Below are 15,495 nucleotides of genomic sequence, written 5' to 3'. Positions count from 1 at the left end.
CATATGTTGTTTTTTTTTTAAACATCAGGATCATATTTAACACTCACAGTCCATGTAGATCTATTATATACTAAATAATTCCTGATTGTTTGTGGATACTGAGCACATTTGACATCAAACACTGAAAGCAGCTGTTTGTTTTCTGCATCCAGTTTTCAGAGAACCCCACTTGTTTTACAGACGTGTACCGATATGATTTCCATGATTGGTTTTGATGACAACAGATAATAAGGTCCAAGTATCAGAGGCATTTGTGCTCAAAAGTACTGAATTGTCCAGTGTACAAAGGACAGAATCACTATTAGCCTTTGGGTTAAATTATACACTGATGGGCCACCAAAACATTTTTTAAAAACATGATTACCATTTGTCTAATGTGTTGTAAGCCTTCCACATGACACCAAAACAGCTGCAAGCCACCAAAACATGGACTCTACGCAAGATCTCTGAAGGTGGAGGCGCTACAGATTAGAATTTTTGTTCCAGCACATCCCACAGACGCTCGATTGCGTTGAGATCTGGGGAATTTGGAGTTCATGGCACCACCTTGAACTCTTGTTCCTCAACAATATGTGAAGTGGCAGCGCACATTATCCTGCTGATAGAGGCCACTCGAATTGGGGTATAAAATTGCCATGAAGGTGTGTACTTGGTCTGCAGCGATGTTTAGGTAGGGGGCACATATCAAAGTGACGTCCACATGAAACCCCAGACCTGGGGTAACCCAGCAGAACATTGCCTAGAGTATCGTACTCCCTCCATCGGCTTGTTTTCTTCCCATAGTACATCCTAGTGCCATCACTTCCCCAGATAAATGGCACACACTATCAGTAGATAGGTACTCACCACTGCACACCACAAGCCTTGCTGTTTCAGAGATGCTCAGACCCAATTGTCTGGCAATAGCTATTTGGCCCTTGTCAGAGTTGCTCAGGTCTTCAAGCCTGCCCATTTCTCCTGTATCCAGCACATCGACTAGGAGAACCAACTGTTTGTTCACCGCCTATAGATCCCAGACCTTGACATACACCATTGTTACGAGATAATGTTATTCCCTTCATCTGTGAGGGGCGATAATATTTTGTCTCATTAGTGAGCAATAAAGACACGTTTAATTACTATGTTTTTAAACACGGCAGGAATTTAATTAATGATTTTGATCCTACTGCTCACTTTTAGTATGTTTTGGGTACTTAACTGAAATATCCGGTAGGTGGCAATATTACATAGTTCCCTTCCCAGCCTTGAACAACAACAGAACAGCAATGCCTATAATCAGTATTCACTGTGAGTGTTCAAGTGAGAGTGCTATTTAAACGTTTTATTAAAGCATACGCATTAAGAACGTAAATAAATGCTTACTACTGGATGTCAGAAGATTGCTGAAATTTTATAACATACCTCACTGCTGTGAGCTGTAAGTCTTTTCAGTCATCTGAGCACTTTTATCATGTTATACTAACAATTATGAAAAGCCTGGTGATTTAACATTAGTAGGAAAGACGACACACTGTGTCTTATTTCTAAACCTATTTACAATTTTCAAGTTCAAATTTGCTTTACTGTACTTCCTTATCGAGATAAACTATTGAAATATCAATTCAGAATTGTGACAATTTCAAGCACGAAATGAAAATCTAGATATTGTATTAATTATCCTATAACTGTTTAAAAACAATCAAATGAAGAGAAAATCATTTCTAGGATTAATTTATGATAATCAAGATATCTGCTTGCTAAGATATACTGTAATTGTTCGTAGTGTGCCGTGTGTATTGTATTTCATGTAAATGGAGTGTGGTAAAAGCAGTAAAGGTGTTGTATTTTGGTGTCACGCTTGGTCTCCTGTTACCACCTGTGTATTGCATTTCATGAGAATACATTGAGTATTCTGTTTCATGAGAAGCTGTTTTCAGTCACCCAAGACAGCTATTGGTGGTTATGACAGACAGCAGAGGGGTCACCTCTCCTCAGCGGATAAATCAGTGGAGGCTTTCCATAAATATCTAAATGTGGTAAATGTGAATGAGAATGCAGTTTCATACACAGGAGGTAGTACATAAGACTGGGGACGAGGATAACACGGAGGTGTGCATTCATACAGTTTGGTACTATAAGAATCGCAGTGGAGGACGTTTTTGTTTGTAACTAATGTGAACTTCTTATAGTGAACTGGCCCAAACTAGACAAGTAGCAGGTATGTGAAATATAAATCACTACAAATTAATGGATTATGATTGTATGACAGGACAAACAAAAGGAGGCAATAGTCCAGGCAATAACTCCTGTAGGTCATATTTGGACAGACCATTTTGGTTAACATCACCATTAATTTACAGACCGTCACACTGGACTGGCCGGAGTATTCAGTCAGCAGTTTTTCCAATATGGAGTGACATTTTAACGATGTGAAAAATGTGAAGAGTGTGGTGATATTGCCTCGCCACAACAAGCCCAAAAGGTAGTGGAAATAAAGAAGACCACAGTGGGCTTAAGAAACCCAGACGTTCTTCAGCGAAATAACCAAAGCGCTCATATCGTACATACCAAAATCAACTGTTGGACCCATCATTAAGTGTCATTCATCAAGTGAACACTGGGGATGTGAGCAACAGGAAATGATGTAGGAGGTGTAGAAGTAATACTTTCCTTAATAATACAAAACCCTGGAAGACCAATTCGACATAAGCGCTTAATGAAGTCATCAGGGACGTGTCTATAGATACTATTTTCAGAAAACTTTACACACTGAAGCACACAATTGGCAAATCTTGCTTTCAATAACATTCTGGTTCATGCATTTAGTTCAATCAGCTTAAGCCTATGACTATATAAGCCTAAACACTTTATTTAAGTGGTGGATCATTCTCAAGCGCTTATACCGACACTGTAATGCTGTTAGGGTACTGCTCTGGTACAAGTGTCTCACTTGGAGCTTGTTCATAAGACAGCTTAAGAACAGTCTGCCAAACAAAACTCTCCAGCCAACAGTGGTCTTGTTATCACAAAACACAAACAGTCATAAATAGTAATTCCTTTAACTCGACAAGGTAGAGCTTCTCTTTTCAGTCAAACGTCACGGTCCAAATTAAGCAAGAGCAACAATACCTTTATGCTCCTCTATCTAAAGTCACTATGATTTTTATGCATTGGTTATATACTTGTAATTAAAGCAAAGAACATTTCAGTATTTGATCCCAGCTTTCCAATTAACAGACCATCAGATGGGAATAAAGAACATCTTATCATAGGCGTCAGGACCACATGGATCTGGTATTGTGACACGCCTTGGTGTCTTCGCAGTGTTGATCATTTCCCACCACGTTTTAACCCAGACTCGGAAAACATGACTTATTCCTATCCTAGTTAAACCTACAGTGTAGATTTAGAAATAAAACCATGCTCTTCAGGTAATTTTACCCAGTGATAAATTTATATTTTTATTATAGAGAACAGTGATGTGCTCAGATGGTCATTTACGTATCTTTCAACAAAAGATATCCATATTTTCTCTCAAGGAATACAATAAAACCTTGTATACAATACATTATTGTTGGTCAACCACAGCATGTCTGCTTTTCAACCACCAGGAATGGTGCATATGCATAAAAGAGTCTGGAAATATTTTGTATTCGTTGTGGTTTGGTTTTGGACAATTTTTCAAAACATTTGTGACAAATGAATGATAAATCCTTCCAGAATTCCACATTACTCTTTATATTTTTATAGTTTTAGACATAAATGACTATTTAAAAGGATAAAGACCTATGTCATAGGGTCAGATGTATTCATCAGCAGTCTTAGAAAAAAGGGTTTTTTATCTAGGACTCTATAAGGTTCTTTGGTTTGTCCATTTCAGAGAACTTTTGAATGTTTCTAGGGACATTTTCGTACTTGGCCCGAATACATGAGTCTGCACCCAGGTTTGCTTTCACATAAAAGAATTCCTTCCAAACCATTGATCGATTGTGCAATTCTGTACGTCACTTTTGTACATGAAGGTTAATCCATGCTTTTTTTTTTCGGTACCAAAACAAACAGTGCTGGAATTGTAGCTGAAGCTGCCTGCATATATAAAAACAATTCAGTGATTTTATCGGTTGTGTCCATTTGCATGTATAACATCTTGATAAGGGACTTTGTCTCTTCTGACCATGACAACCCTTTTCCCACCATCAAGAAACTTTTAACCAGGAAGTAACATGATAAACCGATCAAGTTACTCGACATGCAGTGCTGAGAGTGGACAATTTCCACACCCGACACAGATCATAAGCGATTCAATTGAAGCAAGCCCCAGTTCAGGGAACAGTTCCATGCACCTCTCCAAGGTGAGCTCAGCTTTCACATCTCAGCAAATGTTCCGAACACTTGGGGTAAATGAACGAGGTAGAAAATAGGGGCTTCCCATCTAGTAAAATGGTTACAAACTGAACTTCTTAAGGAATCTAGAACCCGTAACCATCCAAAGAACCTTTGAGGAACCCATTGGGGTACGTGCAAATTAAATAACCCATAATTTCTCTTTCTGATCATTATTATTTGGTCTCTTTACAGGTCATGGCTCCACGGGGTGCTTTTAAAGTCTATAGTTCCAGTTACTGTAGGTCATATTCAGATGGAATTACTTTCACGTGGGTAGGTGAGGTAATAATTAGCATGCTTTCCATTTTCTTAAGTATGATGACACTCCTGAAAGTGCTTGTTTGTATTGCTTCCCACCCAATCAAGCAGTGATTTTGGTTTTAAACGCCCAACAATAAATGTACATGGCATTCAAAAGGAAACTCATTAGGGAAGCAACATCTCTGCCTGAATAGTACTCAAACTACAAGAGGAGGAAAAAACAGACACATTATGGCAACACTGTATCATGTTCCATTGTATTCATTTCATGTGGTCATGTGGTCTGACTTTTGTTATGGAACATCCATCGCTGTTTTCAGTTCCTTATTCTCTAGTTCACCCCGTGTCGTCTTCCTCCTGACTCAAAACCAAGTCATGGTGTCGTTGCTTGTGGTTCTTCAGGCTGACGTTGTGGTTAAAACACTCTCCGCATTGCTCACACATGAAAGGTTTCTCTCCAGTGTGGACCCGCATGTGGGAAGTGAGGTTTTCCATCTGGTTGAAGGAACGCTCACACACTTGGCATTTGAAAGGCTTTTCTCCAGAGTGGATGAGCTTATGCCTCCTCAGCCTGTGGAGATCTTTAAAGCGCTTTTCACATATATCACACAAATACTTATATGGACCTCGGTGGGATTTGACGTGGTTATTGCGTTTGTAAAGATTGTCAAATTTCTCTGGACAGTCTGGACAGCTGTATGGCTGTCTTTCCTTAGGATGAGTCTGTTCATGTTCCAGTTTTGCTGGTCTGTTCTTAAACACCTTCAAACAGTATTTACATGGGTGGTCGGCGTCCTCATGGAGTTTGGTACAATGTCTCTTTAAGCCGACCTCAGTGAGGAATCTTTTCCCACACTCCGGACAGACAATGAATTGGATCTTTTGTTCACATTTATGTTCTTTCAAACCTTTAGTTTGAGGGTCCGCTATAACAAACTTGCCACATTCCTGGCACAGCTTATAGAATGTCTTTACACCGTGGTCCTGTTCAGCATGTTTCTGAAAACTGGCCAAGTCGTCAAAACGAACTGCTAGTTTTTCTAAACTAAGCATCTCAGTATCGCCGCCAGCATCACACCGAGCGCAGCAGAACACCTTTTTGTGCCGAAGGACAGAACAGGAGAGCGAGGCCTCGGTCCCACATTGTGTACACCACACCACAAGTTTACCCTGACCGTCCTCCTTTAAAGCTGTGAACAGATCTTCATCCATGGACACATCGGAGTCGGTGGCCACTTCACCCAAATCTGGCTGCCATTCATCTGAACTGTCTTTACTTTTAGACTTTTTATACTTCTTCTTCATCTCTTCCTGCAAGCTTGTTTCCTCTTCTGTGCTTGAAAAATATGACCCATCTGTTTCGATGTACATCTGCTCATAGCTTTGCTCACTGCCCTCATGATCCGATGACCCAATCTGGACCACAACCTGCAGGATATAGAGATCCTTTGATTAGGGCACTGGGGCTAATGTGAACTATAATGTGAACAATTGTATATGTCAGGAAAATAGGCCATGACCATGCCATTAAAATGTAGCAAGCCTATATGGATAATCGTAGTCAGTCAATTTGTATAACCGTATTTAATCATCTTGAAAACATTTTACTAAGATGCCAACTTAGTCTTTCAAAACAAACAAACCAAAAAGTCCAACAGAACACCAGACCAAAAGACAAGCAAGAGAAGATTTCCTGGATGTGGCTGGAATTTTTTTTTTAAGCACACACACACAAAAGCCAAAATATAAGTGGAGCAACATGATGTATTTCGTCTTAGTAAGAGAACAATGCAAGAATTGATCATAGCTTTTTGAGAGTTTCAGTTTCCATTTTATTTTTGTGTATTATAATGAAGGTATGCATGCTGAAAAGTGCTCACAGGTGAAATAAAGAAAAAGACAATGAAAGAAGCACAAAGATCCATCAAAAGTCCACATACTGTTCCACAACGTTGCCGAAACCCAATCCCAATCAGATTTTGCTGAGTTTTTGGTGACGGGTGCAGTTAAAAATGCTTGATTTTGCTGTGGCTTTTTTTTTTTTTAATTTGAGATGCAACTTGTGGAGTTTTTTTGTGCATTTTTTTGCCGGAAACTACTCAAATTGGAGAAATTGCAGTTGCACAAACTTGTTTTGCACGGTCTTACAGTGATGTTTGTTGGTAAATGAGACCTTTTAGCATGTCATGTGACATCACGATCAGCCAAAGCCCTCTTCAGTTCATGTGTATCGAACATGAGTACAGCTGTGATGAAGGTTTAGGGGTTATTCTAGGACCTTACAGACTAGTACTGTCTTTCTAAAGTGGGCAAGGCACCTCCATCCACCACTGAACCCAAACCCAACCACCGGCGTGGGACCTTCCCATTGTACTGGAATCCCTTAAAGACCTTATTTTTGACCCTATGCATTGTAAGCAGCCTTGGAATAGGCTTGCTATGCATGCCCTGATGGCCAGATGAATCTGGGGTTATTATTATTTTCACAGGTTAGTTGCCATAACTCATGCTGTAAAAGATTGAATAAATACCCACCTCCTCACTATCCTCATCTCCAGGCTCCAACGTGTGTTCTACCTCTATGTATGAATTTGCATCATTATTATCCTCACGTTTTTCATCAAATGTCTCTACATGGTCTTTGGGTTCATTATGAAATGTTTCTGCAGGTTCGGCTGAAGGCGGGTGACTCCTCCAGTCTCTGTGGTGTCCACAACTCTGGCAGTCCTGGGTGACTGAAAACAGCTTCTCATTGCCCTCAATGGTAATACAGCACTCTTTCTGACAAAGCCAGCAGAACTGGAAAAGCTCCAGCAGACAGTGTGTGTTCACCAGCACCTCACTACTCCTAAAAACAAAGAAAAACAAGATACATTCACTCGATGTGCCATTTATATATATACACATACCAGTGAGTAAGCTAAAACACATTCACTTTAAATGCTGACTTAAGAGACACTGTAACAATGTAAGTAAAACCAAGAAAAGTAAACCAATAATAAGAAGAAGAAGAAGAAGAAGAAGAAACCACACAAAAGAGAACATCTTACTTAAAAATGTCAGTTCCTTGATAAGAAGGCTGAAGGCTCTTGACAGCTGTGGAAAAATATTTAGAAGTTCAACCAAACTGCATATTTTCTCAACATATTTTATTTTATAGTTAACCAAAACTCAAGAATGACCAGACATTAAAAAAAAAATTATGTTTACCCATTTAGTATCACAAGGAAACCTTGTGATAGTTTCTCAATTAGTTGAAACAACTACAGCAGGAGGTGTGGCCTACAACACAGAAGTCAAGCACTCTTCTTTTGCTTTGTTTGCTTTATAACCCTTCCACCAGACTACACTGTAGTAGAATAATTTTGATTGCAACTGTAATAACTCCCATCAACCGCATACCATCTCTGAAATGCACTTAAATTACCGATCATGTTAACTAGACCAGCTAATATACATGAACTAAAACATTATTAGATTTATATACAACATATTTTTTTTTTAGATATTACTCTATATAAAAAATTGTTGTGTGTGCTACATTCTGTGCCCACAGTGATGTGCGAGGCTCGAGACCATTCTCTAACTTATCTTGAAGTTAGACAACCGCACACAACTTCCTACCTCAACCAATCACACCACTAATTAGAGGTCGACCGAATTATCGGTTTTGCCGATTAATCAGCGCCGTTAAATGATTGCTGGAAGTACCGGTTATCTGAAAAAATCCTAATGGTCCGCTGTCGTTATACAGTACGAGAGAGGCCTCTAGAGGCAAAATAAAAACTATCGCTGACAAATTTTGTTGTGTTATTTGAAGTGTTTTTTGATTCATTTTGGATATCTCCATTTTTATTTGTTATTTGGAGTGTTACTTTTTGGTCCAGTTTGGATATATTATTCAGTTAGTATATATTTCATTTAAAAAGTACAGTACATTTTCATGGTACAGTCAATACTCTTTATTTTTCTAATAAAGTTCAGCAGAGTTTTACTTTGAGTGTTGTGTTTTCATTCAGTATCAGTTTTAAAAACTATCAGTTGATTAATCAGTTATCGGCAGGTACCGCCCAATTTAGTTATTGGTATCTGTAAAATCCACATCAGCCGACCTCTACCGCTTATGCACACTGTTACACATCAAATGCTGTTAGGACTTTGGACTGCATGTCAATTGATCAGTTTACCCAGAATTCCCCTTTCTTCACTGCAATGTAAATACACAAAAATGTTTCAATGCAGAAGTATAAACCAGCAATAAGCTTTGCATGACAACCTACTGTGTTGTTAGACAGCATTAATCAAAAACCATTTTCCCCTACCTTTGTGATCAGCTTGAGGCACTGTAACAATCTCATATTGCCCTATAATCACTGGCCGGGGCTCATCTTTTAGGATACAATCCTGTGAGGAAAAATAAGCCCAAGTCAGAACGTTGGCTCCTAACACAGCTCTAGACTTAATAAATAGGATTTAATCGAGTTTACACACTTTGATGCACAATATATCCACCATCAGCTTTAAAATGGCGTTGCTATTGGCTTCCGATTTATAATCTACACCAGTGGTCACCAACCCTCTTCTCTGATATCCACCTTCCCACAGGTTTCATCTCCAACCAAAATCTAGCACACCTGTTTTAGTTGATCAAGAACGTCTTAAGGCAATGATTAGATGGTCAAGTGGGTACGATTATGGTTGGAGCTAAAGTCTTCAGTAGGGTAGATCTCCAGGAACAGGGTTGGTGAACACTGACCTAGAGAAGACCTATTTATTCGCTGTCCCAATATTGAAATAACATTGTTTACAGATATAAGAGATAGATAACATAGTTTCTACATTTGTTTTTTGTTTTTTTAATAAAAAGGCACAGATGACACAGTTTAAAAACATGGCTGCTTTAGCTGAGAAACGCAATATTTTACATTTACTCTTTTACTGAAATTTACATTTATTCTTTTATTTAAAAATGAGGAAATACAAGCAAAGTGATATATCAAGCAGAGAACAATACAAGTACTGCTACCATACAAGATTTTTAGCAAAGTGCACTGAGTGGAGGTGCAAGAGCCAGTGTAAACGCAGGGGTTTTTTTGTTGTTGTTTTTTGAAAGGGGGTTAGTTAAATGTTCACGGGGTTCCATTTTATGGGGGTCCAGCTTTATCCATTTTATGGGGGTCCAGCTTTATCCATTTTTTGAAGCTAGTGATGGATTCTGCTGTCCGGATTGAGGTTGGAAGTTCATTCCACCACTGAGGGATAGTCAGTTTGAAGGTTCTGGAAAGGGACCTTGTGCCTCGCTGAGTAGGAACTGTACCAGGTGTCAGTCATTAACTGATCGCAGGTTGCGTGATGGAACATAAACCTCAGGGAGAGTGTTGAGGTAGGAGGGCGCTGTTCCAGACAAGGTTTTGTATGTGAGCATCAAGGCCTTGACTTTGATACGGGCGGCTACAGGAAGTCAGTGGAGGGAGATGAAGAGGGGTGTGACATGGGTCCTTTTGGGCTGGTTGAAAACAAGGCGTGCTGCTGCAACATTCTAAATCATCTGAAGGGGTTTGATGGAGCTGGCTGGGAGACCTGGGAGTAATGCTTTGCAGTAGTCCAGTTCTGAGATAACCAGAACCTAGACTAGTATCTGTGAGGCATGATCAGTGAGACAGAGTTTGAATTTTAAAGAAAAGTGAGTTTCTGAAGCTAGTAAAAGAGCAAAAATGCCCTCTCAGACCATCACAGGGCATCAGATTTAAAGGGGGCAAAGCTAGGTCATAAATACGTAAGTTGAGATAGAGATTAGTTTTTAACCTAATCTAATTTAATTTAATTTAATTTAATTTTAATTTTATTTATTTTTGTATAGCGCTTTTTACAATAGACATTGTCTCAAAGCAGCTTTACAGAAATATCAACATGGTATACAGATATTAAAGGTGCGAATTTATCCCAACTGAGCAAGCCACTGAGTGGCGACGGTGGCAAGGAAAAACTCCCTAAGATGTTTTAAGAGGAAGAAACCTTGAGAGGAACCCGACTCAGAAGGGAACCCATCCTCATCTGGGTAACAACAGATAGTGTGAAAAAGTTCATTATGGATTTATATGAAGTCTGTATGGCCTTAGGAGCAGCCGTAGTCCCAGCAGTCTGGAATTAGAGAAGATTTGAGCTCCATCCAGAGGCAGAAAGGATCTGGATCTCTAGTATCTCCATAAATTCATGTGGGGCTCGGCGAAAGGAGAGAGGGAGAAAAAAGATTATTATGACTGCGAAGTAGTAGAACAGAATCTAGTCAGGGTAGGCTTGAGTAAACAAATACGTTTTAAGCCTAGACTTAAACACTGAGACTGTGTCTGAGTCCCGAACACTAATAGGAAGACTGTTCCATAACTGTGGGGCTCTATAAGAGAAAGCTCTTCCCCCTGCTGTAGCCTTCACTATTCGAGGTACCGTCAAATAGCCTGCATCTTTTGATCTAAGTAGGCGTGGCGGATTATATAAAACCAAAAGGTCGCTTAGATATTGTGGCGCGAGACCATTTAGTGCTTTATAGGTTAATAAAAGTATTTTATAGTTAATGCGAGATTTTACTGGGAGCCAATGCAGTATTGATAATATTGGTGTGATGTGGTCGTACCTTCTAGTTCTAGTTAGGACTCTAGCAGCTGCATTCTGGACTAACTGGAGCTTATTTATATTCCTACTGGAACATCCAGACAGTAAGGCATTACAGTAATCTAATCTAAAGGTGACGAATGCATGAACTAGTATTTCCGCATCATGTAGTGACAATATGTTTCTTATTTTAGAAATATTTCTGAGATGAAAGAAGGCTATCCTAGTAATATTATCTACATTATCTAATCTCTATTCTCAGCCACTGTATCAGTAGTGTGACTGCCACAGTTTAAAAAAATTCAACACATTTCCCTGTGTTGAGATAAAAAAAAAAAACAACTAGTAAAAAACCCGAGAAAACTTGTATAGACAAAACTACATCTGACTGAAAAGGTTTGTACACGTACAGTGGGGGAAATAAGTATTGGATGCGCCAACATTTCTGTCAGTAAATATATTTCCTATGAGGTTATTCACATGAAATTTTCACCAGGCATCCGTATTAACTCAAGAAATCCGGAAATATAAATAATTCACAACATTAAAGTCTATAAATAAAGTCCGATACTTATTCACCCTACTGAATTTTTAAATGATGAAATGAAAGATATTTAAGCAGTTAGGACAGTTCTTCCTTTATCAAATGTAACAACAAAATGAATATTAAGATATTAATTCTGAAATCATAATAATATTTTACTTCTTAAACTGTATTACTTTGTTTACTCTTTGACCCCAACACCTTATCCAAGACGAAGGCATGCTTTCGACTTTTCTAATAACGATAATTTCTAACTAAATTGTCAGGGTCCCTTGGTGCAATACTGAGCTCGGGTTTCTGTGCATGTTCTCCATGTGTCTGCATCAGTTTCCTTCCAAAAACATACCGGTGTTGTCCTATAGGTGTGAATATGTGTGTGCATGGCATGCTGTGGTGTAATGGACAATCCAGGGGTGCATTCTTCATGTCTCATCCATTGATCCTGGAACAGGCTTTAGATCCAACACCTGGACCAGGATAAAGTACTTACTGAAGATCATGGGTGGCCAATCTTATTCACGATGCTCAGGTGTGGGTGCAGGTTTTCAATCCAAACAAGCAGAAGCCATACCTGAGTCTAATAAAAGCCAAGATCAACTGAGTAAACAGGTGGAATCAGGTGTGGCTCCTGTTTGATTGGAATGAAAACCTGCACCCAGACCAGGCCCTTGGCCTGTGGCAAATAAGACTGGACACCTCTGCTGAAGATGAACGAAGGCCACCGGGTCCCAACCCTGATCCTGGAGTACTTCCTGTCTTGCATGTTTTAGTGAAGGGGTGTGCAATCTTATCCGCAATGGGCCAGTCAGTTGATCTTAGCTTTGAATAGACTCAGGTGTTGCTTCTGCTTGGCTGGAATGAAAACCTGCATCCACACCAGCCCTTTGCAGGAAATATTCAAGTAATCAGATGAGTTGATGTTTCTGTGTTAGAGCTGGGAAAACACTCAAATGTGAAGGACAAGGAGGTTCCTTCAGGACCAAGGTTAGGAACTGGTGATTTAGACCAAAAAGTATTTAACAAGAAAATAAAAATACACCTCTAGGGCATTGACTGATAAATATTTAACATATACAGCCTAAATAATGTGCCATAATGAACTTCCTTTTACTTTCACACTATCCGTTGTTACCCAGATGAGGACGGGTTCCCTTCTGAGTCTGGTTCCTCTCAAGGTTTCTTCCTCATATCATCTTATGGAATTTTTCCCTCACCACCATCGCCACCGGCTCGCTCAATAGGGATAAATTCACGCATTTAAAATCTGTATCCTGTGTTTACATATTTCTGAGTCAGTGTCCATTGTTAAAAGCGCCATACAAATAAAATTTAATTGAAATGAATTAAATACATGATGATGAGACAGGCATCTTCCCAAAACTGTTCATATGGACTATACCAGGGGTTCCCAAACTTTTCCAGGGAAGGCCCCCCCCCCCAAAAATGTCATTAACATTTGACCGAGGCCCCCCTTTTGCAAGATGTCTTTAAAACACATGAAAATACAGACTTCTGAATATATCCCCTTTTTTATTATTAATAATTACATCTTACATCCTCACATTACATTAGGAATTATATAAATATATAAATATAAATATATACTATATTTAAAAAAAATTATTTATTTTTCACATCAAATTGTTGAGGCCCCCCGGGCGCCCCCTGGCGGCCCCCACTTTGAAAACCACTGCACTATACAATTGAATGGAGTGCAAAGTAGTTCCGGTTACTTCCACTTTCTGTAGTATCAATGCGCGACATCATTAGGTAGTCACCTGGATTGATATCCAAGCAAACGTTGTGTTTTTTAATCAGATATTAGTCGGATATTATGTTATACACAGCTCTACACCGTGCCCACTGACATTTTAGATGCGTTACAGCACTGTTAGATGTTATTTATAAAACGCAATTCGATTGTTTTTGTTGTGCGTAGGCGTTCTGTGGCGCACCGCTGCAGTGTACAGTACAGTACAGTACGGAGTGATGCATCTACAGTAAGTCTGACTTTACCTCAGGTTCAGTCATGCCCCAGAAATGCCCCGGGTCCGAATGAGGGACAGCTGATCTCTTCAGACACCGGAGTTTGCGTGTGGTTTTGCGGGCGGTTTCTGTGAAGAAGTCCTGATCAGAGAAGTGAGCTCCACACACTCTCAGATCCGCCGCGCGGAGTTTATTCCTCGGGGTGTTGACGTCCATCCGCAGGGCGAGCAGCCACAAGTGCAGGGTTCTCGGGGTGTGGAAAGGAAGACGGTGAAAACTGAGTCCACTTCTTTTAGTCATCTTGTTGGTGCAGCTGGGAAAAGCACACCCCCGGACCATTTCTGCGGCTAATGCGATTTACTTTATTATTATTATTATTTATTATTGTAATGTTGGGGGGTGTAAACATGTGCTTCTCTTCTCTATTGCACGGTTACACCAGAAACAGTAATAAAGCAAATTAGCTCATTTTTACATCCGGGTGGATTTAAGTAGGATTACTGTCAAAATAAAAGTCACATAGTACTAATATACACGACATGGCCGAAAGTATGTGGACACCTGATCATCACAACTATATGTGCTCCTTCTTCAGACTGTTTGAAGCACACAATTGTCTCAATAAAAAGTCTTTGTAGCGTCCCTGCTGGGAAAAACAACCGAGTTTGTGATGGGAATTTGTATTATATAACATTATATAACATTACATTACAGGCGCACTGTGGCTTTTAGTGGTTAGCACGTTCGCCTCACACCTCCGGGGTCGGGGGTTCGATTCCCACCGTGGCCCTGTGTGTGTGGAGTTTGCATGTTCTCCCCGTGCTGTGGGGGTTTTCTCCGGGTACTCCGGTTTCCTCCCCCAGTCCAAAGACATGCTATGCAATGGTAGGCTGATTGACGTGTCCAAAGTGTCCGTAGTGTGTGAATGTGTATGTGAGTGTGCCCTGCGATGGATTGGCACACTGTCCAGGGTTTACCCCGCCTTGTGCCCCGATGCTCCCTGGGATAGGCTCCAGGTTCCCCTGTGACCCTGAAAAGGATAAGTGGTATAGAAGATGGATGGATTTGGCAGACGCCCTTATCTAAAGCGACATACAATTATCTCATTTATACTGTACAACTGAGCAGAGAGGGTTAAAGGCCTTGCTCAAGGGCTTGGCAGAGCTGGGATTTGAACGTCTTAACCACTGAGCTAACACTTCCATTGGTTTTAATGGAAACTGTAATGGTCCCTGTGGGTTTCTACTGGTAATTTGGTGGCATGTTATGTCTAGTGAATACCATTAAGGACCTACGTCCTACTGGTCTTAATGATTAACAGCCAGTGTTTGTAGTGTAAACCATTAGAATTTCTGCAATGGTTTCTTTTGGGGTTTTTTTGAGCAGGGGTTACAAGTTCCCTTCACCAGAACTAAGAGGCGCCAACCTGTTCCAGCATGATAATGCCCCAAGCGAGCTCTGTGAAGACATGGTTTGCCAAAGCTTGGAGTGGAAGATCTCGAGTGTCCTGCACAGAGACCTGACCTCAATCCCATTGAATACCTCTGGGATGAACTGGAAGACCTCCTCGCTCAACATCAGTGCCTGACCTCACTAACGCTCTTGTAGCTGAATGAACACAAATCCCAACGCTCCAAAATCTAGTGGAAAGACTTCACAGAAGAGTGGAGCGCATTATAACAGCAAAGGAGGAATAAATCTGGAATGAGATGTTCAACAAGCAGATACGG

General features: G+C 40.1%; 1 protein-coding gene across 1 annotated transcript; it reads right to left on the bottom strand.

Annotated features, from left to right (window-relative positions):
• Window positions 1-2,720: 2,720 nt before the first annotated feature.
• LOC128610463 (zinc finger and BTB domain-containing protein 17-like) lies at window positions 2,721-15,368 on the bottom strand. Its single transcript, XM_053629800.1, has 5 exons — window positions 13,796-15,368; window positions 8,949-9,030; window positions 7,677-7,722; window positions 7,162-7,474; window positions 2,721-6,054 (listed from the first exon to the last, which is right to left on the bottom strand). Exons 1-5 carry the CDS (start codon window positions 14,102-14,104, stop codon window positions 4,963-4,965), a joined length of 1,842 nt encoding a protein of 613 aa, XP_053485775.1. The 5' UTR covers window positions 14,105-15,368; the 3' UTR covers window positions 2,721-4,962.
• Window positions 15,369-15,495: the final 127 nt, after the last annotated feature.

The sequence above is a fragment of the Ictalurus furcatus genome, chromosome 7 (genome assembly GCF_023375685.1).
Source record: "Ictalurus furcatus strain D&B chromosome 7, Billie_1.0, whole genome shotgun sequence".
NCBI lineage: Eukaryota > Metazoa > Chordata > Actinopteri > Siluriformes > Ictaluridae > Ictalurus > Ictalurus furcatus.
This window is presented reverse-complemented; position numbering and strand designations above follow the sequence as displayed.